Source organism: Paraphaeosphaeria sporulosa (genome assembly GCF_001642045.1).
Source record: "Paraphaeosphaeria sporulosa strain AP3s5-JAC2a unplaced genomic scaffold CC84scaffold_9, whole genome shotgun sequence".
NCBI lineage: Eukaryota > Fungi > Ascomycota > Dothideomycetes > Pleosporales > Didymosphaeriaceae > Paraphaeosphaeria > Paraphaeosphaeria sporulosa.
In genome coordinates, this window is record NW_017253368.1 from 744843 (window position 1) to 768736 (window position 23894).

General features: G+C 52.0%; 7 protein-coding genes across 7 annotated transcripts; 6 read left to right on the forward strand and 1 right to left on the reverse strand.

Moving 5' to 3' along the window:
* Positions 1–916: 916 nt before the first annotated feature.
* CC84DRAFT_1262146 (TfdA family taurine dioxygenase) lies at positions 917–2230 on the reverse strand. Its single transcript, XM_018185127.1, has 2 exons — positions 1187–2230; positions 917–1139 (listed from the first exon to the last, which is right to left on the reverse strand). Exons 1-2 carry the CDS (start codon positions 2183–2185, stop codon positions 1017–1019), a joined length of 1122 nt encoding a protein of 373 aa, XP_018032509.1. The 5' UTR covers positions 2186–2230; the 3' UTR covers positions 917–1016.
* Positions 2231–3484: 1254 nt separating this feature from the next.
* CC84DRAFT_1189457 (purine-cytosine permease FCY21) lies at positions 3485–4932 on the forward strand (the record flags this gene model as incomplete). The annotated part of the gene is made up of 2 exons (XM_018181056.1): positions 3485–4801; positions 4849–4932. 2 exons carry the CDS (start codon positions 3485–3487, stop codon positions 4930–4932), a joined length of 1401 nt encoding a protein of 466 aa, XP_018032510.1.
* Positions 4933–5809: 877 nt separating this feature from the next.
* Positions 5810–7824, forward strand: CC84DRAFT_1262148 (uncharacterized protein; the record flags this gene model as incomplete). The annotated part of the gene is made up of 6 exons (XM_018185128.1): positions 5810–5845; positions 5894–6118; positions 6189–7212; positions 7265–7343; positions 7392–7671; positions 7727–7824. Coding segments are annotated over exons 1-6 (1716 nt in total), but the record flags the coding sequence as incomplete, so codon positions are not given.
* A 515-nt stretch (positions 7825–8339) lies between these two features.
* Positions 8340–9226, forward strand: CC84DRAFT_1220504 (uncharacterized protein; the record flags this gene model as incomplete). The annotated part of the gene is made up of 2 exons (XM_018183176.1): positions 8340–8888; positions 9059–9226. 2 exons carry the CDS (start codon positions 8340–8342, stop codon positions 9224–9226), a joined length of 717 nt encoding a protein of 238 aa, XP_018032512.1.
* Positions 9227–11549: 2323 nt separating this feature from the next.
* CC84DRAFT_1099254 (HSP70-domain-containing protein) lies at positions 11550–13465 on the forward strand (the record flags this gene model as incomplete). Its single annotated transcript, XM_018174813.1, has 6 exons — positions 11550–11743; positions 11789–12185; positions 12241–12538; positions 12706–13065; positions 13117–13331; positions 13382–13465. The coding sequence occupies 6 exons, from the start codon at positions 11550–11552 to the stop codon at positions 13463–13465; spliced, it is 1548 nt and encodes a 515-aa protein (XP_018032513.1).
* A 1479-nt stretch (positions 13466–14944) lies between these two features.
* On the forward strand, positions 14945–16132 carry CC84DRAFT_1189458 (C4-dicarboxylate transporter/malic acid transport protein-like protein; the record flags this gene model as incomplete). Its single annotated transcript, XM_018181057.1, has 2 exons — positions 14945–15250; positions 15284–16132. The coding sequence occupies 2 exons, from the start codon at positions 14945–14947 to the stop codon at positions 16130–16132; spliced, it is 1155 nt and encodes a 384-aa protein (XP_018032514.1).
* Positions 16133–19442: 3310 nt separating this feature from the next.
* Positions 19443–23838, forward strand: CC84DRAFT_1198399 (uncharacterized protein). The gene has a single exon (XM_018181561.1). It carries the CDS (start codon positions 19906–19908, stop codon positions 23524–23526), a length of 3621 nt encoding a protein of 1206 aa, XP_018032515.1. The 5' UTR covers positions 19443–19905; the 3' UTR covers positions 23527–23838.
* Positions 23839–23894: the final 56 nt, after the last annotated feature.

Consider the following 23894-nt stretch of genomic DNA (forward strand, 5'->3'; position numbering starts at 1 on the left):
TTAGTAAAGTGTGTTCGACCTTCCAAATTGGGACCTCGTGTGGAGGTGCGATAGCCGGGATAGTTAAGACCCGCGGACCTTGGCGATGCATTGGTATACGGCGAATCTGAGCCTCCAGTTTGTCGTGGAGAACCTGAGATCCGAAGTGAGAGGCCTTTGAGGAAGTGTGCACTCATATTCCTAATTCACGATCGATCCATTGCGCACTCTAGTGCGTGGCTAATGAACGATCCCATGGTTGACGCTCTTGATTTCTGTGTTCTCGCGAGGGAAGGAATATCCATTGCACCTTTAGTTTGAGCCGCGGCAGCACTGATTCAGCAAATTCAACAGGCAAAACTCGTGCCTGCCATTTTCGGTGATGTTCTTCTGTATTTTCGTCCGCGCCAAGGTGACTATAGAGAAAGCACGCCAAGCGCGTTCCGAGCAATGAAGCGAGCAGGTCGCGTGAGAGATGCCTTCTTAGGCTGTTGCGAGGTTGAAGGAAAGTTGCGGCATGAACGTAGCAGAGGCGGAAGCAAGCACGCCAAGAAATGATTGGCGCTGCAATTTCCCCTGAATCCAGCACTTTGCATCTCAAAACCTATGATGCCTGTGGTAGACTCATCACAATGGTCAAAACCGAAGAGTATCTCATTGAGTAGTTTCGTGCAGTCTGGGTCCGAGGCAACCGAGATAGACCTCTAGTGCAATTTTACGAAGCGCTCGCAGCATGGAATCACATCAGCCGCGCTGTGTGATGCAACTCGTGACTCGAGAAAAATAATGATAGATTTCATGATGCTCGTTGCAGCAATGTTTCCGAAACTTTGTAATATATTACATATTTGGCATATGTGGCATATGAATAGCTTGTCATTTGAATATCTGCCATGTTGGTTCTTCAAGTCCTGCCTCTTTTAGCGTAGCCCTGAAGCGCCATCTAGATTCTCAAACCTCGCCCAATCTCCCAACGGTCCTGCAGCTGACAATAAGACACATGTATTTGCAGGTATCCTAGTAAGGCAACTTCTGTGCTATATAATTGGAATGCCTAGTGCTTCTCTTCGGGACTTCGAATTGGGATCGAGGTATGGCACCTCTCCGATGCTGGAAGCTCGCACACCCGTTCTGTTGCCATCTACGAGATGTGTATCAGGCTATTCGGCAATCAGCAACCTAGCTAAAAGGACTTCTTACGACTTACCGTGGCAGCATGCCAAACGCAGCTATTGTTCCAAATGGCCGCCGCATTCTTCGTCCACTTCATCCTCGCAATGCTGTCATGATTCCGCGTAATCAATCGCATCACATACTCCCGAATGAACTGGTCCTCGTAACTGTACACGTCATTTATCTTCGTCACATGCAGTCCAACGCCAGCGAAGATGGCTTTCCATCCTGTAATTCTGTTTGTCCTGACTACCGGGTGGCTTGGCGCAAATTCGTCTCCGACGTTCAGCGGGCTTCCTCTAGGACTCATGACCTCGTATTTGCCAGCTTCGGCTGCGCTCTTGAAAACGGGTTGTGCACAGGTCGCAGTCAGCGTCTCGAGATAGCTTCTGAACGACGGGGACATGCGGTCATAGATCTCGTATCCGGAACACCAGAGTGTGTCGCCGCCGTGAGGAGGTGTCTCTTCCATCTTGAGAAAGGAGAAGTCTGAGGGTGCGTTCTCGAAAGTGCTGTCACTATGCCATTCACGTGAGAGGTCACGGGGTTCCGTGGGAGCGCGTCGGGCCATGGTCTTGTATATTTTCTTCTGAGCTTCTGAATTTATGACATAGATGTTCTCGTCAGTCGTTCCGTCCGGCAAGGTGAGATTGCCAGGATCGCGGTAAATCGGATGCACGTGTAATCCATGATCCTCGGGTCGCCCGCTCAGCTTTCCGAGCAAGTCGCAGAACTTTTTCTGGTCGTCGATCTTGAGATCATCTTGGTCTCGAAAGAAGACGACGCCTCGTTCAGAGATGACGATAGCCAGGTCACGAATCTGCTCTTCCGCGTTCGGAGCATTCAGTATGTCGGTGACTTTGACGTCGGGGTATTCGCGGCCGATGATGGGAGTGATTTCAAAGTAATGCAGATGGTCCAGAGAGCCAGAATACTTCAGTGGGATTGGACAGGAAGGACAGGAACCAGGGATACTGGGGTGTCCGGTACCATTGGAGGTACCATTTGTAGTTCCCTCGGTTGATGACGGCATATTGTGTGCAAAACGGGGCGTATGACGGGCTCAATAGTAGAGAGCGAACGATATCTGTACACAATCTATGCTTGAGAGCCGCTTATAGACAGCCGAACAGATTCAGGGGAGTGCGGGGGATCGACGGAGCCACCCAAACATTGTGTGAATTCCAGCATGTCAGCTTGCACGAGATACGTTACAGCTACTTGATATTGATCTGCCGGAACCAGGCCAATCGAAAGCAGGTTAGTGAGGGAGGTTTACCAAGTGCGTTGCTCGAGGTCAAGCTGCCCCACTCCTGCCCCGCATTCCTCTCCACACTCAGGGATGTCATTCAGGATCATACCTTCCCCATAACCATATGCTCACCCAATCGTAGCATAGATTGAGGAAGGCCTCGGGGTGCGAACGACGGTAGCAGGAGGACCAAAGCAGGACTGAATGTGAACATGCGGAGTTAGTGTCAACATATTTTGCCGACAGGGCCGTGTACTTGCAGTGTGTCCTGCCGCATCAGTGCGTCCCAAGCTACCGCGAGTCGCCCAAGGATAGAGAGTACCAGATGCCTGCATGTCGTACGGTGACGCGATGTCGGGACCAGCACGTGCACGCGTGTCACCCACCGATTACGGACCCGCCGAGGACGCGTCTCAAGCTGCCCCACGACGTTAGCAACATCTTGCACCTCTCCAGTTCCTCATGTCGCGTGCACCAAAAGGAGGCGTGTCGCATCAACGATGGTTGAGCTCGCTGATAGTAGTTCTGGTGGTAGTGCTGCGGTGGGAAGTAGTGCGGGGCTAGACCGCGTGCAATTCAAATTTTGCGGCCGCAGCCAGCCATTGTGGCTTCCTTCATAGTCGCAGCGCAACTTCATTGCATGACAAGGAGCGTTTTTACACCCTCAGTTCTTCCTTACAACTACGATCCGAAATCCACCGAGACCGCAGAACACGTCGCGATACAGCAAGTACGACACAATGTCTAACAAGCAGCTGAGTAGCAGAAAACAACCCGATCAAGGTATTGGCGGAGCAATTGCATGAGACCGGTGTTCCCAGCCGCGGTTGCGGCTGGAGATCTGAGAAATACGGTCCGAACTTGATCAGGTTCAAGCCTGCGAAAGGACATCATGCTTTGCGGCCCTCGCAAAGACGCTGCTAACTGGCACAGGGTCCCATGGATCCCGATCGCCGCACCTCCGTTGCCCACGATGAGAAGACCTCGCGCATGATCTTGGCTCCGAACGAAGGCCTTCCGACGAACAATACCGACGTACACGAGACATTTGCGGGACGATGGAGGAGCCTGGAGGGAGTCATGGCCGAGTACAGCGTCGAGTCGAGAGGCATAACGCGTGTAGAGCCTGACGAGCGCCACAACCTGAGCCAGTTGGGGTACTCTCAGATCGCTATGTTGTGGATCTCGATCAATCTGGCTGCGAACAACATTACGCTGGGTATGCTAGGCCCGGCCGTGTTCGAGCTCGGGTTCTTAGACTCGTGTCTCTGCGCTGTCTTTGGTATGCTCGTGGGCTGTCTCCCGGTCGCGTACATAGCCACGTTTGGTCCTCGAAGCGGGAACCGGACTATGATATTCTCCAGGTACATCATGGGCTGGTGGCCGTCCAAGATCGTGGTCGTCCTCAACATCATCGTATTCCTCGGGTACTCCTTGATCGACTGCGTGGTCGCCGGCCAGATTCTCTCTGGGGTGTCAGAAAACACAATGTCTGTCGTGGTCGGCATCATTATTGTCGCTGTTATAACATGGGTCATCACCACGTTCGGCTACCAAGTGTTCCACTACTACGAACGATATGCCTGGCTATCGCAGCTCATTGTCCTGAGCATGCTAGCTGGAGTGGCGGGTCCAAACTTCAACATATCCTCTCCGTCGCTTGTCTCCGGAGACACCCTGACTGCCAACCGGCTCTCGTTCTTCGGCCTCGCACTTGCGGCGGCTATAACTTATAGCGGAGGAGCAGCGGATCTATTTGTCTACTATCCAGAGCACACTGCAGGATGGAAGATCTTCGTGACGACTATGCTCGGGCTTACTTCCAGCTTCGCTTTTGCCTTCATCCTTGGTATTGGTCTTGCCAGCGGGATGTCGACGAATCCAGCTTGGGAGGCCTCTTATGGCATTTCTCAAGGCGCACTCATTGTGCAAGGATTCAAACCCCTTGGCAGCTTCGGCAGCTTTTGCGGCGTTCTTGTGGCTCTAGGTCTGGTGCAAAATCTGATAGTCCCAACATATGCTTCCGGTATCGATGCGCAAGTCCTTGGACGCTGGGCTGCCAAGGTACCACGAGTTGTTTGGAACACGGTCGGCGTCATCATTTACACGGTTTGCGCCCTTGCTGGACGTAGTCACCTGGCAGAAATTTTCACAAACTTCCTTGCGCTAATGGGTTATTGGGTTTCTATCTGGGTTGCTATCGTGTTGGAAGAGCACTTCATCTTCAGACGCAGCTCAGGCTTCAACTGGCAGATCTGGAACGATAGGAAGAAGCTACCAATCGGCATCGCCGCTCTGATCGCGTTCATTGTGGGCTGGGTTGGTGCTATCCTGTGCATGGCGCAAGTGTGGTATATTGGACCCATAGCCAAGCTTGTGGGCGACTATGGTGCTGATGTAAGTATTATTTCTGGACTGAAGGGTTTATTTTCTGATCTCCGCAGATGGGTAACTACGTCGGGTTCGCTTGGGCTGCCGTCATTTACCCACCGATCCGCTTCTGGGAGCTTAAGAAGTTCGGAAGATAGGCTGTCGAACGGGCCAATGCTCCTACAAGGCGTCGAGTGGGAGGTTCTGGGTTTGGAATTTTGGTATTCAAGCTACCAAATCTAGAACCCCCTTGAGCAACACGTTCCAGCGTATAACCTGTGTGGAAGAGCGACGAGAAGAAGAGGACGCATAGCATTATGGTGCATCCATATGTTAAAATGAGAGATAGACATGGCATCCTCATCCAGTACACCACTCTCAGTAATACATCTTGTCTTACTACTCCATATTTGCCTCATTTTTTTTATTCTTTTTATTTACACACGTGCACCTGCTCACGCGCCCTATACAATCTTCCAAAGTGGTGGCTTTCACAGTCACATGCCCGACAAATATTGGTGGCATTTCCACAGATCTTGTTCCCATTTCGCGGACGTTCACGTACTACCACTGCCACCTCTGAGATTACCAATACGCTGAACAGAGTTCAGACCTGTTGTTCGGTATGTCCGCGAAGTTCTTCACCGATTTCAGCCCTTGAATTATATAGTCTCCATTTGTTGTTCGTCATTCTTCCATATTGACCCAGCAGACTAGCAATGAACAATACGATCACGACAAGGGAGCTGTCCAGTCTGGCTGACCGGCCAGGCCCAACACCTCTTGAGTGTTTTCTTGCAGTTAGGCCATGAGATGCGGTCACCGCAATGCAGCTGTTCAGTCTGGCAGACATGCTAGGCCCATCTCCGATGCTGTATATAAGTTACATCGTACTTGCTGCTTTGAGACAGAACAACGACATGCATCTGCCCCGAGACGCTCCTTCCTCGACCGCGACAACCCCGCCTTGGCACCATGGCCTTCACTCAAAATTGGCGCACTTTTGACCAGGCTTGCGTCTTTCACCTAGGAAACGCGCTCGCTTGCCTTCCCTCGCCGCTATGACTATCTGTAAGTGCTATTCTCTCCACAACAGCTACAGCGACCTGACTATGACAGCTGCCGAAAACAACGTCATCGAACTCACAAGTCGCCCGCAGTGCAAGAATCCGTTGCAATCAGGTATACACGTAGCTGCCCGCTCAACAAGCTCGGAGCATCGACCTGCCGGCAAGATGGTGGCAAACAAGCCGCGACAGGTGTCGGACGATAGCTTTGCAAGCCTGACCGGTCTTATGAAGTCTAAGAAGGACTGGGCTATCCAACCGAAACCTCTCATTCCAGGTGGGTAGCATTTGTCACCTACTAGCACTATGACGTCTGCGCGCAGCGGCAACAACTAACGCGTTCAAAGTTGTCAATGGCCAATTTAACCCGATCTCCCCCAGCGAGAGCGCGGTCAGCGAACCGACTCCCGCCCGCAACCTCTCCGCTCATCGCACCGCGAGCGCGGATACCACTGCTCCTCGTCAAGTCCATCATCGGGCGTACGACGCGAAGCCTCACCTCGAAACTCCGAATGGGCTAGAGCCGATCGTGTCGAAGAACCATGGGTACGACAAGGCTGCTATGAGTAAGATGGAGGATCTTATTGCGGAGATGTCTAAGATGGACACTGAGGCCACATCTGAGCGGGAGACGATCCCGAACCATCCCGTGGGTACGCAGCTCGGACAACAGGTCCACTCTCCATCGCAGACTTTGGTTGACATCGATACGGCATCTTCTTCTTCCGCGCAAGGCCATATCAGCCTGCCACGGTCTGAGACACCTGCTTTTGGTTTCCGTACGACGGAAGATGAGCTCAACGCACGCTCCAAGGACAGCGAATCCGCCTTCCATCCTTCGGTCAACCAACCCGTGGTTCGCTGCACTCCTCAGGTCTGGGACACTATGATCACACAGATGGTAACTCTTAAAAAAGAGAAGATGGAAGCTCAGGCGAAGCTTGCAGCTCTCAAGCGTGACTGGACTCAACGCCACCAGGTTAAGAGTGACAATTCTTTCGAACTTGATCAGCTTCGTTACCGTCTCCAGGTCAATAAGGACCACAAAGCCATGATCCATCGTGACATGCACCAAAAGGAAGCCGATTTACTTATCAAGGATCTCGAGAATGAATCTCTAAAAAAGCAAATTACGAACTCGGAGGATATGCGTGAGCGGTGCGAGAAGCTCCAAGCCGAGGCGGACTACCTTCGCACTGAAGTCGGCAAGACTGAAGCGGATAACGGTCAACTGAAGCAGATCGTTATATTCAAGGAGCACGAGGTCGGAGAGTTGAAGGAGTCGCTCGCCCGTAGCAAGACCAAGATGACCGACCACCAACAGCGGGCGCACAATCTGGTCGATACTCAGAAAGCGAGGGAGAAGAAGCTGTAGGTCTATTCACGCGGCATATAGGGGACTATTTGCGATAACAACCAGCAGGAAGCAACTTGAAAAGCAGCTCCGCGATGCGCAGGGTACCGAGGAGAAGCTGCTTGATGAGATTGAGCTACTGAAGACGGCAAGTACTCTAATGCATCGCATTGGGTATACTACTCACATCTTGTAGGAGATTAAACCTCTCAAAAAGCAGGCTAAGGACCTCGACTCTCAGCTTCGCGAGAAATCTTCGAGCTGTGATCGTATGCGCAGCGACCTTAGGCATACCGAAAAGAGGCTCGAGGTCGCTTCTAAGGCTCTCCACAAGGTTGAGAATCACCAGCATCTCAAGGGTGCGGCTCACCTCATCATACCGAGTGACCGGACCAAGCTACCGAGGCTTGTGCTCCCTTGCATTGAGTGCTTCGCCCGCAACGTCACTTGCGACGCGAACAGTCGCTGTCAGAACTGTAAGTCGATCTAGCCAATACAAAACAAGGAGAAATACACTGAGACAATATCAAGGCAATCTGAGCGGTGAGAGATGCCATCGTTGGAGGTGTTCTCAAATGCACATCTTGCGCGGTGGATGCCAGGACATTATGTGCCCTCTTGAACACGATATCAATGGATGGCTCATGCTCAAGCAAGAGCAGCCACAGTGGTAAGTTGTGAGTCTCGCATACGCTTTCCCGGAGAGAATCTGCTGGGTGCTTCTATCTTGACTTTACTTCCCTTTCGAACGGGCATGAGGTTTTGGTGAATGGAGTCGGGCGGGAAATCGGTGGTGAGCGAAAGGTATGTTCGGGGGCTTCACTACCTATCGGGATCTGTTTTGGAAGCAATGGCTTTGCAGTCGCTAGGATTATGTTCGAGATATGTTCGCTTTGTAGTCCTCACTTTATGGGGCGGTGCTGACTCGGCGGCCAGTAGGAGGGCAATGACTAGATCCACAAACGGTAATGCACTTGTCGTCCGTGTCCGACCGACCGACCGAGTATCTATCGTGCGAATGCCTACCAGGCATATTATTTAATTGCGGTAGCATCGATGGTAGCTATAAGGTAATGCGGCCCCAATCTTGCCGTTATTTCCTAGCACAAATTTTCCTTTCCATTCAGCATTCTTTCTCTCCATGATGGTGGAAGCCCCCAATGAACTCCTCGTTTCCGCAGCTGTTGTGACGTCGACTCTGATCCTAGGAATTCCTGTGGCGATCGGCACCATCGTCCTTGATAACTCATACGTCCCAGACATCGTCCTCGGTTCGAAATCCATCGACGCCGGTCCCTCAGGCTCGAAGACGCTCAGCTTTGGCCTGCAAACAAGCCCAGATGAGGCCGTTCTCGCATCTGCATACATATCCATACTCGCATCCATCGTCCTTGCTGTCTCCCTAATCATCCTTCGACACACGAATCTCCTAGGACGCACCGCGGGATGGGGCGCGATAGCTTCCGCGGCAGCGAATCTGCTAGCGCAAATCGGATGTATCGCTGCGTGGGGTATCCTGCTAATGACGGATGAAGCGAAGCACGCGCAGTCTGTGGATCTTTCTTACAATGAAAGGCTGCAGAGGTATGATACCCGGGGCCGCATGTTCACCCGCGAGGCGTGGGCGTGTAGTATGCAGGCGCTGTTCAGGGAGCGGGAAGGCGCGTGGGCGGGGAAGGCGTGTGTAAATATTGTAAGTTGACCCTGGTTCTTTACTATTAATGAACTCTTCGTGAAATCGTCGCTTGCACTTGTACGCCGCGAAGGAATACAGTACAGGACTCGGTGGGGTCCCAACTCATGTATATGGACCTCTATACGCGATGTTGTTTTGGAGGATAAAGATACTAATACATCGCACAGAAGTCGGCGCGAATGGTGACCATTGTGACGACATTGTTTGGCGGTGTGCTGGTAGGTGTGGCGATTTGGCAGGTTCGGGGTAGGGGTGGATGGGGGTGGTTGAGGGGTGGGGCGGCGAGGAGGGAGAGGGACAAGAATATTGCTATGGAGGATTATAGGCGGTCCTGAAGGTATCGATTGGAGGTGGGGTGTAGCTGTTAGGATTAGGTTAGAAAGTGTAAGTAGTGAGACGGTGCTTCGCCAAAGACAGATTACCACGGTCTGTTGGAGCAGTCCCACCTACGTGTGGAGGGCACTGTTCTATGGCAACAGGTCTTTGGGCTGGCTTGTATAGCTGCGTACTGATGGCGGTCCAGCTCGGTCATTGCACCCTACATGTACAAGGCCTGTGTCATCTAAAGTGTGAATAGAACGTGTTCGTGAATGCGACGGTGCAAGCGCAGATGAACGTGTAAGAAAGATAGCTCATATGGGGGTTTGGAAGATAAGTGTCCTGTACACCCCCTAGAGGTTACAGGCCCACAGAATTGCATGGAAGGCGGAAACGCCAAACCCCAGAGATTTGCTTCTGAGCTCTTGCCCGATTACGCTCTTCCTATGACTAGACCCAGCTATTATCGAGACAGAGAGAACACCCGATCTGACAGTGTTCAATCCTGTCATGTAGGTACACCCTTCCTATATCTATACAATGTTTTAGAATTCGAGCTGCGTAGAATGCGTACGTCCGCTGTCGGTTTGGTGCGACGGAGGGCTAATGTACTCAACCCTGGAAGTAGAGTTCTGATATTACGCTGATCCGACCCGCATTGGTACTGAGTCTTAAGAGTTCTTGGATCATAGTAGGAGAACCTCGAGAGTATGGGTATACGCGCGTATTTAGCCTGCCAAGTTCGGGACTGAGTCCTGTCCATTCAAACCCGGGTAGAGATATGCCCCCTCCCCCTCCCCAATCTGACAGCAAGAGGGGTTTGTTTGTGTTGTGTTAGAATAGTAGATAAACGACGAAACATGGCACACGAGGCCGAATTGAGCACTATATAAGATCGCGTTGAGAACGGAGATAATGGAAGAGGGCCACCCCAACTTGACAGCGCGATGACTTTGCACACAGGTTGCAGTACTCGGGGTTACCAACGTCTCCATATGGATGTTGAAAATGAAATTGCAAGAGAGCTTAATACATTATGCGGCCCTAGATTTTCCACTACAGCTGTAACGTTATCTAAGTAATGGTAGCGAAAGAATACTTAACATTCGGACTGAGTCTAACGATCGTTTGGGGAACCCTAGGCGCAACCAACTAATCAAACCTATGATTAATATACAGCTACTGTCAGCAATTCAGAAGAGCTACAGTTTTGATCAGGGCGGTAAAAAGCTGGCAAATCTACGTAGTTACAGTGTCGAACATATCGTGAAGAAACAGCGATAGCCCAAACTTGACAGATTCCATGATGTTATTAGTTTTCTTGACTTTCTGGGGTAGGTTGCAACACAGACATCGGCACTGACATGCTAATGATGCTCAAGCAGCTTGTTGCCATTCACTTGTCTCTGCTCACGCTAAGTCTTCCCTCTGTACGCCCGAAGAACAAATTTTCATCAACAACAATGGCGTCACGATCCACTATCGCAAGTATGGCTCTGGTCCATATCTTGTAATGCAGCATGGCTTTCCTGATCGCGCAACAACGTTCAACGACTTCCAAGTTCTTGTCCTCGCACAGTCGTACACCGTCCTAACGCCAACACTACGTGGACACCCTCCATCATCAGTGCCTCCCGAAGTGGGAGACTATGCCGCCGAGAACTTCGTTTCGGACCTCCTTGCCGTACTAGACCACGAGAATACCACGACAGCTACCCTGGCTGGCCATGATTTCGGCGGCGCTGTCCTGCAATACTTTTCGCTCTACCAACCCGATCGCGTCGAAGCAATGGTCATGATAAATACGCCCCTGTTTCCTATCTTTTTGGCACTGCTTGGCAGAGGTCCAATGAGGAGGTTTGGGGCCTTTTGGAGATTGCGAGAAGATTGCGAGTGGGAAAGGTTGGTGGGAATGGCACGTTAGCCTTGTTCGTATTCTTAGTTAGTGAGATCTGGGATAGTCAATAATCGAGACCGCTGGGTGTGATCTGAACGCGAAATGCGTTAAAGTAGTCTCGCGGAAGACATTTTTGGCAGCAGCACGCCAATCTTACCGACTAGCGTCGTGGGTGCCTATTCGACGTAGGAAAGACTAGGATGTTGCGACACCGGAATTTTCGCCCCCATTTAACTGAGGACACCATTGCCACTAGCTGACTCGGCACTGCTTCAAACCAACGCGACATGCCACATCTCTCGTTTCTGCGATCTGGACATAAAGCACATGTCACGATGACTCAGTAATCAGGCAACAGTTGAGTTCATAGAGAAGCCGCTGTGCTCATGAATTTACTCCACTCAATCTAAATCCCAACTTTTCTTGTTAGCATTGCTACAGCAATGTCAAGAACTACGAGTAATCGTGCACGCGGGACATCCAGATTGGGAATATTCATAATTGTGGTACTCGCTTTTCTCGGGCTGGCCTTCGCACAGTATGCGGATGCACGACCAATTGAAGATTCAAGTACCTCCTCTCCTCCCATAATTGGTATCAGTATTGGGAGTTCATACTCGTCTGTGGGAGTGATAATGTAAGTCTTCGCTCCATAAGTCGCTGCGTACTGATAGAGCCCAAGAAACGATACCACACATATCATACCGGACAAATATGGCAACCTTGTGTTACCATCCGTGGTGTCTTTCACAGACACCGGTGAGGCGCTGGTGGGTCAAGATGCAATAGATATGTTGATTTCGCACCCTGAACGTTCCGTCACTGGGTTCAAGAGGTTATTAGGCAGATCTTATCAAGAGATTGGGAATTTCGTGAACGGCGCGCACTACAAGATCATTGAGAGAACTGGAAACCCGATTATCCAAATTCCTCTCCAATCTGGGAGTAGGGAATTCCAGCCCACAGAGGTTTTAGCATTTATGATTCATGAACTGAAGATCATGGCGGAGGAATTCATTGGAGAGAAGATTAAAGAGGCGGTAGTGACCGTACCGGCCGGCTTCAACGACAGCCAAAGGGTAAGTTTCCGATAGGGTCGGACCAAGGCCTCTCGCTAACAATCACACCGCCCAGGCTGCTTTCAGGGAGGCAGCAAACATCACTGCACTTGATGTCGTTCGTATAGTAAATGAGCCAACAGCTGCTAGTCTAGCTTACAAGTTAGACAAAGATTATCGGCAGGAGAAATTTGCTCTAGTCTATAGTCTTGATGGAACTGCCTTCGACGCAACTGTGGTGTATATCGAAGATGGTGTATTCGAGATATTCGGAAATGTCAGAAGTGAGGACATAAGCAGCAGCAACGATGTCAGCTCGAGTAAGCTGGCACATCAGCATTCCGATTCTCAACGTACCAGCTTCCAAGAGGTAAGTAATGATCGAGAAGGCAACATCCCTTAGAATTGCCTGAACCTATCCATGTACTAACATTTTGAACCCCAGAAAAACAACGTTATGCGTGGCTTTTCGGCCCAAACGAAAGATCAAGTTCCTCTACTGAACACAGATGGTAGAAGAGATGAAGTGATTGCAGAAGAGGTTCGTGTGCGTCCCTAATGAAGAGAAAATGCACTTTTGCTCAGCCAAATTTACTCATATTACAGGAATTCCTTAACTCTTTCAATGCCGACCAAGCTCTCCAAGTCATCGACCAGGCTCTTCGAGAGGGGAATCTCACAATCTATGACATCACTGACATCGTGCCCAGTGGTGATTCGTCACGCATCCCGAAGCTTCGTTCCCTACTACTGGACCACTTTCCTTCGACGCTACCCGTTCATGAGGACATTGATCCTAGGCTCATTACCACCTACGGCGCTGCAATCCAAGGTTCCGTTCTTCACGATGATGGTCACATGTCCGTTTGTTGCGTCGTTGATGTGACACTTTGGCAGCTGGGTGCGTTCAATATTTCATGCGAACGATTTTCACCAACCTAATTCAAGACAGGCATCGAAACTGCTGGTGGTATCATGAGCCCGCTGGTGAAACGAGGAACTCTCATTCCGACTAAGAAGTCACTTATCTTTACCACTACCGTAGACAATCAGACTTCAGTAGCGGTGACAGTGTTCAAGGGTCAGCGAGACTTCGTGGCCAAAAACACGAAAATCGGCAGCCTGGAGCTTGACGAGCTGATTCCTGCTCCGCGAGGAGTACCAGAAGTAACGAAACGAACATTCCCATGATTGCAACTCGCTTACAGTCGCCGCAGCTTGAGGTCACCTTTATGGTTGACTACAATCGGAATTTGAATGTGCGTCCACTATGTAACATGAACGGCTTTATCTTTTCCTAACTAGACTCTCTAGGTTTCTCTGACTGAGCGCGGGAGCAACAAAACCACGTCACTCTTTATTGAGAATTCAGCGCTTGAGCCATATACAGACCTTGAAAATGGACTCATCGAAACACACCTTGAAGAGTGGGAGAGATACGAATTCGAGGAAAGACTCCTGCGTGACGCGATCCAGAAGCGGATTGTGCAGGGTGAAGATCAAGTACTTGGAACAACGAAAGGGATAATAGAGCGGGCGTTGCCGGGCATTGTCGGCTACAGAGAATCAATTGGCATGACGGAACACGTAGGTTGTATAGATGGATGTTCATGGTGGGATTCGCTGCGATCTAGGGCATACGCAAGCCTCAACAGGTTGCTCGTATTGATGCGATGGTAATGTGGTGCAGCGAACAATAGTGGAAAATCGGCTAGTCTCCTCCTATATGGACAAAAGACACATTGGGATATTCAGACCTGTATTGGTGCTTCACATATATTGTAGACTTTCCTCACACTGCTTCTAACAATACATTACATCAACTGGACTTATCAATGTCATCTGACCATTAGCAACGTACCAACCCGGAGTTCCGCCTATAAGCACAATGTGCGAGTATTCACGGGCCAACATATGCTTGCATATTGTGAATCAGTTGCAAAAGACTTCATCGTCTCCGGCCTTGATCCCGTTCATAAGAGCAAACATGCCCGCGGTATCGAGTACGATGTACCCGCCGAGACGTACCCATCTTCCTCAAAATGAGAGACCAGGTCAACCCAGCCCAGTGCCCACGTGTCGTCTTCTTCTTCCCAAGGCCCTCCTAGAACCCTTTTCACTTGGAATTGACGCACCATCATGCAAGCGCTGAAGCGTAGACTTGCCGTTTCTCTCTCCCCGCTATTTATCGCCCACTCCTCGAAACGTCTACCGATGTTGGTCAGCTTCTAATAAAATGGAAGCTCTGAAGAAACTTGTCAAACAGATCCAAGACGCCGAAGGTGCTGCAAAGACGCCATTAGGAGACAAGAAGCATGATTTTTGGTATGTGCTTCAATGTAACCATTACCGTTGCTCTTGTAGGTTGAGTCCATACCATTTACAAATGTGTTCTTAACAGTCCAGTTACACTAGGACAAGCGCATCTCCAGTTTGGAGTGGCCCTTAGATCGATAGGTACTGCGTGCGCAACAATGAGTAATGCACGAGAATATATTCATCAGACCCATGTCTCCGTTGTACTTCTGTTCTAAAGTTTGTACAAACGCACTAACATAGGACCTCTACAGCTGGCCTAGCCTGGCTGGGAAACTAGCGTGAAACCAGGGTCTACGCGCAGATGATGTCAACACCAATTGCAATGATCGCTTCATACCACCAAAAATTTGTCTGACGTAAAGCAGCATCAATCGGGGTCCAAGATAAAGCTCGAAGCAGAATCACTGAATATGGCGCTCTCAAACACCGCAGAAACCACTCCTCTGCTCGAAAACGGTAGGATGCCTTCCCGGCGGATCCTCAGCGATACGCGAAAACACCTACCCTTCAGCGAGCGGCTACATCACTTCACGTGGTCATGGTTCGAGTGTACGATGAGCACCGGCGCGATAGCCACCGTGCTTGGCCAGCAACCATTTGGCTTTGACGGCCTGAAGACAATAGGGAAGATATTCTTCATCCTGGATCTTGTCCTATTTTTCACTTTCTGTGCATGTATAACGTACCGATTTGTGCGGACGCCACCTGGCACGCTTCGCACGAGCTTACACCACCCGGAAGAAAGCTTCTTTTTCGGGACCTTCTGGGTTAGCATCGCATTGATCCTGTATTGCTTACAGCAATACGGCGTGCCCTCGTCGGGACCCTGGCTTATCAAAGCGCTCGAGGTACTTTTCTGGACTTATGCTGGATGCGCCATACTCGTCGCGGTATTCCAATATCATGTCATCTTTGACACCAGGAAGCTGCCTGTCACAGATGCACTGCCAGCCTGGATCCTCCCCGTTTATCCATTCTTGGTCCTGGGTCCGCTTTCGGCTGTTTTGGAGTACAGCCAACCCCCAGATGCCGCATTGCCTATAATGATTGGCGGTATCTGTTTCGAGGGCCTGGGCTGGGGCGTCGCATTAATCATGTACACAATCTACGTCACTCGCCTTATCAACAGCGATCTGCCTGAGCCGAGCAAGAGACCCGCAATGTACGTCGCTGTCGGGCCGGCAGCATACACCGCAAACACATTGGTTGCATTGGGGATGCAGGCCCCCAAAGTCATACCCCCGAATTTCCTGGGCATCGGATCCTTCCCTGTGGGCGAGGTCTGGAAAGCCATCGGTGTGCCCTGTGGCATCTTCCTCTGGCTCCTCGCCTTCTGGTTTTGCGCGCTGTCTACAGTATCCGTTCTTAACTCCTGGAAGGAGATGCACTTCACGCTGAACTGGTGGGCGTTTATATTCCCGAACGTCGGCTTGACCATCGCGCTCATCCAAATCGCAAACGTCCTGGATAGCGATGGAATCAAGGGGGTTTGCTCGGCAATGACGGTCATCTTGGTCACGTTGTGGATCTTTGTAGCGATCATGAATGTGCGGGCTGTTTGGAGAGGTGATATACTGTGGCCGGGCATGGACGAAGATATGGAAGAGGAAGGGGAGCATGAGGACGATGAGGAGCAAAGAACAGAGTAGGCAACCTTCTTGTTGCAAGACATTGTGACTTCCCATGCGTCATGCATTAAAGGCCGCAGGCTCAGCCTTGAGAATTGACCTTCCAAGATGTATGCTGCCGTAGTCTATATCCCAACCGTACATGATGAAGATGTGCTGCAATAGCATGACACATCGAAGGATATGTGCATGACCTCTGATCGATTGTATCAAGCTTGTGTGAAGGCAACACCTTGGTGCAAGAGAAAATTCGAATTCTAATTCTTCATCACTTGAAGCGCCCGGGTAATGGTAATTATGAAAGTTTGAACTGCCACAGTAATGTATTATTGCAGTCTCGGATCAATCATCGCTCACATGGACTGTCAACGAGCCATGAGCCTCGACAAGAGACCGATTGAAGAGGGCAACGCCCGAGGCGATCACATCTTGCAACCTCAAACGGGGAGAAGAGAGTATAAAGTTCGTAGCCATTGGCCCCCAGCGACCGCAATACCGCTCTACAACTCCACAGCATCACAGAAAACAGCTTGCAGCTTCATCATACATTGATCGAAGCAATCCATTATCCTCGACACATCCGCCTCCAAACGCTCGAATCCAATCTATCACCACCGAAACCCAACAGCAAATACAGTGCAATGCATCTCCATACCCCAGACATTGAGAATTTCAGAGACCCCGTAGGCCTTACGTGCAGTATATGCGGCAGAACATTCGAAAAAGAGAGGTTCATTCCGGTTGCAGATGGTTATCCATGCCCGTATCCTCTCTGCGAGGGTATAACCACGTTCAACTCCACCTAGGGCCTCCGGAGGAGGGGTGGTGTCAGAGCAGGGAGATGGTGTTCTGTTTGTCTTGCTGGCGATGGGCATGCCACCAGTATATGGGTTTTCTGTCTTGATGTTTAAGCGGGAATCGGGGCTCATTTGGTTTACACTTGTATCAGTTTGGATGAGAGTTGTGTCTTTGAGGCGATGCAGTTCGATTCCAGACATGGCACGCCCAACTCTTCCCGAGGGTCGAATGGATAAGGCAAGGGGCTCAGATTACGCCTGGTCGACGGTATATATGTGGGAGTGTATTGTCCATCTTTGTTGTAATCGCACCAAATCTTTCCTCCACACAGCTGTACTGAGCGCGGGTGGAATGGTCGTCCGCGGTGGAAGCATGCAGGCCGCAGAGGTGGGAAGATGGTTTGCGGGAATTGTGTGGGAGGTTTGAGGGCAACGCAGAAGGATCATGAGAGATATCTGAGGCAGAAGGAGGAGAAGGCGAGGAAGGACAAGCGCAGGATGAACATGTCCGCGGAGCTGGCTTTCGAAGAGGAGGAGTTCTAAAGGATGGAGGTTGCGGGAGGGACGCGACTGAGGTTGCTTGACTGCGGTGTGTGAAACGATGAGGAATGGTAGCGTAGGCTTGGCGGGTACTTGCTGTAGTGCTTCTTGGGCTGTGATGGCTAGTTACGTGATAATCGCGAGTGGTACTTTGCAGTCATACATACTAGAACAAGAGGCGATTCCCGCTCGCGCGACCCACACTTCACCCAGAACACGATTCTGGTTCGAGACTGATTGACTAGGTCAGAAGGCAGAGTGCTGTGTATCACTCCAGGATAGACAATACGTAGATTGATTGTACGCAGACTTACGCAGCCCCCACTTGAACATAAACGTGACTCCATCTCGACGATGATCGGGTGGGATGTTTTCATGCGTGTGTTGGCGTTCATTGGTTATGAGCGATTGGTCCACGTCGTGCCTCGCGGCACTTGGTTTGGATTGTGCCTTCCACTCGTATCGAATACCCAGTGGATATCTACGAAATCTTTGTTTGCATTGCCAGCGTACCCTCCAAACGCGGCGTTCCTCAGGCAGTATCAGTACACTTTGGTAGCAATGTTAACCATTATCTATCCTCGAACCCACCCTAACTCGCATCGATCTTTAGAGATTTCGCCCAATTCACCACGACACGAAGCAACTATGGGTTGTTGTCGCTGTTGCCTTGACAAATGCTTCCGCCCATCATTTATGTTTCAAAAGCCCTCGTTGTCACACGCGAACAGCAGACTCAGTCTTCAGGGGAGCAGGGTCGGGAGCCTTACACAAACAGCCACGATGCCACGATGGTCTGCGCGAAGACCTCTCCTGCTCAGAGTGAAGCGAAGGCGTCGTCTCGATCCCCTTCACGAGCTCAACCTTGAACAATAGGCTCTATGCTGACTAGCCGAGCATGTGAGAGCGGACAATGTTGTGTTGTTTGTGGGAACATGGAAACGACGATGGCGTGAAGTCGGGATGGGTCTTCTACTGTGGCTTTCTCTCCTAGCCATATTTAGAAAGCTCGGGAAGCTCATCCACGGTACTCTCGTACGCAGGTCTGCAGTCTGCGTGCATACCAATGCAGGGGCGCAGGGCTAAGGGCCGATGAAAAAAGCTGTCTAGGTGCTTGATCAACGTCTTGTGATGGTGACTGCTGGCGACTTTCTAGAATCACGGCGAACAATGTCTTTGCGAGGTTCAGATGCTGTGGGTCCAGCATCGGGAGCCTCGGGATGTATGTCTAGCGCATCCTGGTGGCCCACCTCGCCGCTGTCCTGGCTAGGCAATGGAATGTGAAACACAGCGTCGAGCAAAGATCCGTTAGCGAGCTGCATGGGAGTTCAGCTGGTCAGCTCACACGAGGGCGGGATGAAACGTGGCGGATGAGGACAAGTGCACCCGTTGGCAAGGAGCCGGCGAGCTGCTGCGCCTCAGGCGGATGCAGCGTGGCGCTCTCCAACAGCAGGCCCTGGACCGCGTTGGCGGGCCGCCTGGTGTGCAGTATGTAAACGACAGCTTCGACAAGAGCGATGGGACGAGACGATGCTACTATGGCAGCGCAAGCATCGCGCAAGCGGTCTGTTTGTGCATGGATGGAAGGAAGCATGCAAACGAGCGTGCTGCAGGCGTGTTGCTATGAATACACCGTCGATCAGCTCTTGCGCGGTGGCAGCAACGGCTGGAGGCATCTCGATGCGCACAACGCAACTGCTCGCAACGGCGTTTGGCGATGACGTTGGGCGGGAGGCGCTGGAGCTGGTTGATATGCTGTCGATGCTATCGCCGGGATGCCGCCTTGTTGACGAGCAGGTCGCCTCTGCAACGCCGCCGCCGGCGCCCCAGTGCGCTCGAAAGCAGCCTCCTCCACCGCTCCCGCGCGGCCCTCTGCTCCGGCGCGCGAGACGAGCGAGTCGCTGTCCTGACGCTGCACTAACAGCGCCTTGCCTCGCTAGTTTGTGCAACTGTCAAGCGTCAAACTGCCTGTTGCTGCTGCTGCACCCCGCCCAGACGTCCGCCCCATTACTGCCCGAGATCCTCGCCCGGACCTGCGTCGCCCTTTCGCTCGCTCGCCCTCTTTCCGCTTCGTACGCTCGCTTTTGCCCGTTGACTTCCCCGCCGCCATGTGCTTGGTGTTGTAGAGTGCCCACCATCACCGCGACTGCCAGCATATCCCCGACCACCTCCGCCGCCCGTTTCATCCACGCCAGGCACTCCTCGACCGACCCAGGCCAGCGCTGCTGCTTGTCCCGCCCTGCCTGCTCAGGCGCATATTCCTACGCTGCTTCCTCGCCCGCCGCTGCCACTCCACCGCACATCCATACACCCGCCCTGTTTCCATACGCGCCGCCCCAAGCGTCACCGGAGCTCACGCGTGCGCTGCCACATCGACGCCATATCCTGGCCTGGAGCTGCAGCCGCACCGCAGTCTGCAAGCTGGACAGTGAACATGAAGAGAGGGACCCGGGGGCGATGATGGCAACGTGCACCGCGCCCAATGGCGCCCGCGTACTAAGGGATGGCAGCCAACGCGAACTGCCTTCCCTCCAACCCACACAACCTCGCCCACGACCGCGACGGAAACGGCCCACCGGCTCGCCGTCACAATTGTTATCCCTATTCGTACTCGTTGTAATACTGGCGGCACTTCCCGTAGCCAACGCCGTCTTCATAAACTTCGACAACTGTCTGGACTCCAACTACCGCCGCGAAACCGCCCCAGTCCGTCTGCAGTTTACGCCCATGCATGTCTGGGTCAAGTTCAACAACACGGATTACACACACCGCTTGAATGTCACCATCTACGGCAATGTGTCTGGACAGTTCACAGGTGGCGACTATCCTCCGCCCTCGTCTCCCAAGTGGAAGGATCCCAAGGAATCTTTTGGCAAGATCCCAAACTTATGGCGGGTGGGCGCTCCGGGCACTCCTGGAGGTGTCGCTACAACCCTTTTCCCGACCTTTGATGCGCTCACTTACTCGTCTTGGAACCCCGGCCCGCAGCAATTCTGTGATTACACCATCAACACAGCATGCCCGATTGCGCCCGTCTTCCCACAGACGGTGCCTGATGGAACTAACTTGAGCGATCCGACTGTACTGCCAGCATTCGGCGTCCAAAGAGATTTTTACAGCAGTTACTCCTTCACTACTTGGGAAGCCACCTTTCGTATCGTTGCGGGTGACGTGAATGCCACGACGATCGGCTGCGTCTCTGCTACAATAACTCCAGATCTGGGACCCAGTCTGAGCGATGCTATACGGTACATGCCCGCAGCCATCCTCGTACTCGTCGGCATTGCTACCGTCTTTGCTGGCATGTACAGCCCTTGGGGTTCGACCAATATCTTTCGTTGGTCCAGCAACTACGGTAGAGACGAGGATCTGCTGCGATTAGTGACGCCTGGATTCGGAGATTGCCTACAATACATCCAGTTCATTGTCTTGGCTGGCAGCTTGAATCTGCAGTACCCAGGCTACTTCCAGCCTGTGATAAGCCGGGCAAGCTGGTCATCACTCATGTTCAATCAGAGCTTCGTCAGCGGTCTTAATGGAACACAGAGTCTAGAAGACGGCATCTACTTCGTGAACGGCACTTATGGCTTGTCCAAGCTGAGCAAATACGTCGGCATATCAGAGGACCAGGATGTGTGGGCCGGCATGGCCATCTGGCTGCTTGTACTGATTGGGATCGTCGTTTTGCTGGTACAGCTAGGTTTCTTCCTGCGCTGGGTTTTCCGCCTCGTTACCAAAGTTCAGGACACCGATCTCCGTGGCAAGAACTGGCCTTTCACAGCTGGCAATATCGTGCGCATTGTGCTCAATTGGTTCATGCTGCCCATCGTCACGTTATCATTGTTCCAAATGGTAGTTGCACCAGGGTCCTCTGCCTCAGTGGTTGCCTGTGCCGTAATTCTCCTGATAGGAGTTAGCGGAGCAGCAGTATGGATATTCTGGATGATCTTCACGACTCGACCGCGTGCCCATCTTTTTGACGATCTCCCTACTGTTCTAACGTACGGTCCGCTATATAATACCTACTCGGACGATGCGGCCCCGTTTGCCTTCATTCCGGCTCTGCTGACTGTGATCCGCGGCATCGCCATCGGAGCTATCCAACCATCGGGCATCGCGCAGATCATTGTTCTCGCCATTTGCGAAATTATTATGATCATGACATTGCACGCTTTCAGGCCTTTTCAGTCGAACACGTCCATGAACGCGTACCATACTTTTTTCGCATCAGTCCGGCTTGCCTGCATTCTACTTATGGTAGCGTTTGTTCCGTCGCTAGGAGTGTCTGAAGCGCCAAAAGGGTGGATCGGCTATGCTATCCTTCTGCTGCATGCGATCGTCTTAGTATTCGGATTCTTCCTCAACTCTCTTCAGACCATCATCGAGGTTGCTGCCAGACTCACAGGCGCAGGGGCGGACCAGCGTGGAGGCCTCACAAAAGTCTTTGGCAAACGCGATCTTGCAAAACGAAACCATCGACACCAGCGCAGCAGCCTGAACTCGAACGCGGCGATGCTTGCCCATGACGGGAACAAGGGGTCTATTCAGCTCAGTGGAGGACGGACTCGCAGCCTTTCTGGTAGCTCTGCTGTTCTTTTGAACGGGCCTTATGGCACCAATCGTGAAAGCGTTGCTTTTGACGGCTTCAGCCAAGGAGAGTACAGTCACGGTGGAACAAGCCCAGGAACGCCGGGCACCAATGCAACCCCTTTCACGTTCTTGGCAGGATCTGCGTCGAGTTCTCGACGGCCGACCATGGGTACAATGTTGGACAACCCTGACCCGTACTACCGACCACCCAGAGCGCGGAAGCATACTATGGAATCGATGACGGCGAGCTTGTCGAACAGAAGATCCCAGAGCGCCGATTTGACAAACACGCCATACGCGGACAATCCAGATCTCGAAAGTGGGGATTTGGGCGAGGGTCCGTCATCGTGGTCACCCGGAAAGCGATCCATCACCCCTGCGTTCTTACGCATGCAGCGCGACGACTCAGATCCTAGTGTCGATCGCCGCAACAATACTGACTACTCTGTGCGCGAGTCGGACTTCTACTACGGTCTTCGCGGGCCGGCTCTATCATCCCAACCAACGCGCAAGCTGAAGACGGGACCCGCAGATCCAATGGGCCCAGTTTCATCAGCCACAGGCTGGTTCAAGAGCTTGGGTTTCTTTGCTGGAAAGAAGAAGGAAAAGGGCAAGGGATTTGAAGTCGTCCGCAGCACGCGTATGCCACCGCAAATGATTGCTGAAGAGGAGGAAGAATCTCCGCATGCAGCCCAAGAGCCATACCATGACAGCCCTGCTGGATCTCCGAACGACAAGAAGAAGTCGATACAACAGGATAGCCCTGGTGCAGCTACGGCAGCCGGTGCCATCAGGCGTTCGAGCGTCAGTGAATCAGACAAGAGCAGCGACGACGACGACGAGGATGACTATGATGATATCCCGCCGCACACGAGAGTATCTGATCTACCTCCTATGCTCGGCGCAATCGATACTGGCGGTGGCATCGAGCTTCCCAGTAGAATTGGGTCTCGTGCATCGCGCATGTCCAGACAACAGCCACCAAGTCGCGCTCCCACAATACCACGCAAGAGTTCCAGGCGGACGCCTTCTACAGAGGCAGCCATCCTGGAGAGCAGCAATCGATTATCAACGGTCACGGCGTCTCCACCGAGATCGCCAAGACGACGATCTGCACACCTTGCCAGCACTCCAAGCCAGCGTCTTCGCCCAGCAGGAAACACTATCCCCATTCGTTTACCCTTTGGATCATCAGAGCCGTCGCCATCGCCGGATCCCAGTCCGAACCATTCGGCAGCTTCAAGTCTGTACCCGACGCATGACAGCGACTATCACGCGTTGGGTACCGGAAACACGCTCGCACCGCCTCCGATCATCCAGACTGGAGAGCGGCCGTTGAGCACAGGATACGTGCATCAGCACGTAGCACGCGACAGCATTCAAAACGACAACCACGTTCCAGGCAGCCATCTCGAAACGTCTGCCGAGATCATTGATCGAAGCAGAAGCGTTAGCACACAAGGCAGCCTGAACAACCGGCGCCGATGATTTATCCATGTTTAAGTTTGCTAATTAATTCTGAATTCATTGTACAAGATTTCAGATGGAGGAGGAAGCGGGGGTGTCAATACAGCCCCATTCGATGTCTAGTGTAATCCGAAGCCCCTTCGGCTTTGTGTCACGAATTTCCTTGCTACTGTACAACTCATCGTCATCAAAAGGGGTTTTTTGCAGTTTTTAGCGTTCTTGGGGTCGGGTCAGTCAGGCTACAATGGTCGGGCACATGCATTGTACATCTACGGCCAGCAGGAGCAACACCGCATATAGGCGACTACATAATACAGCAATTTGATCTTCTAGAAGTCATGGCTCGCGACGGTGAATGTTCCAGTGGACAAAAACGTGCTGAAAGAAGA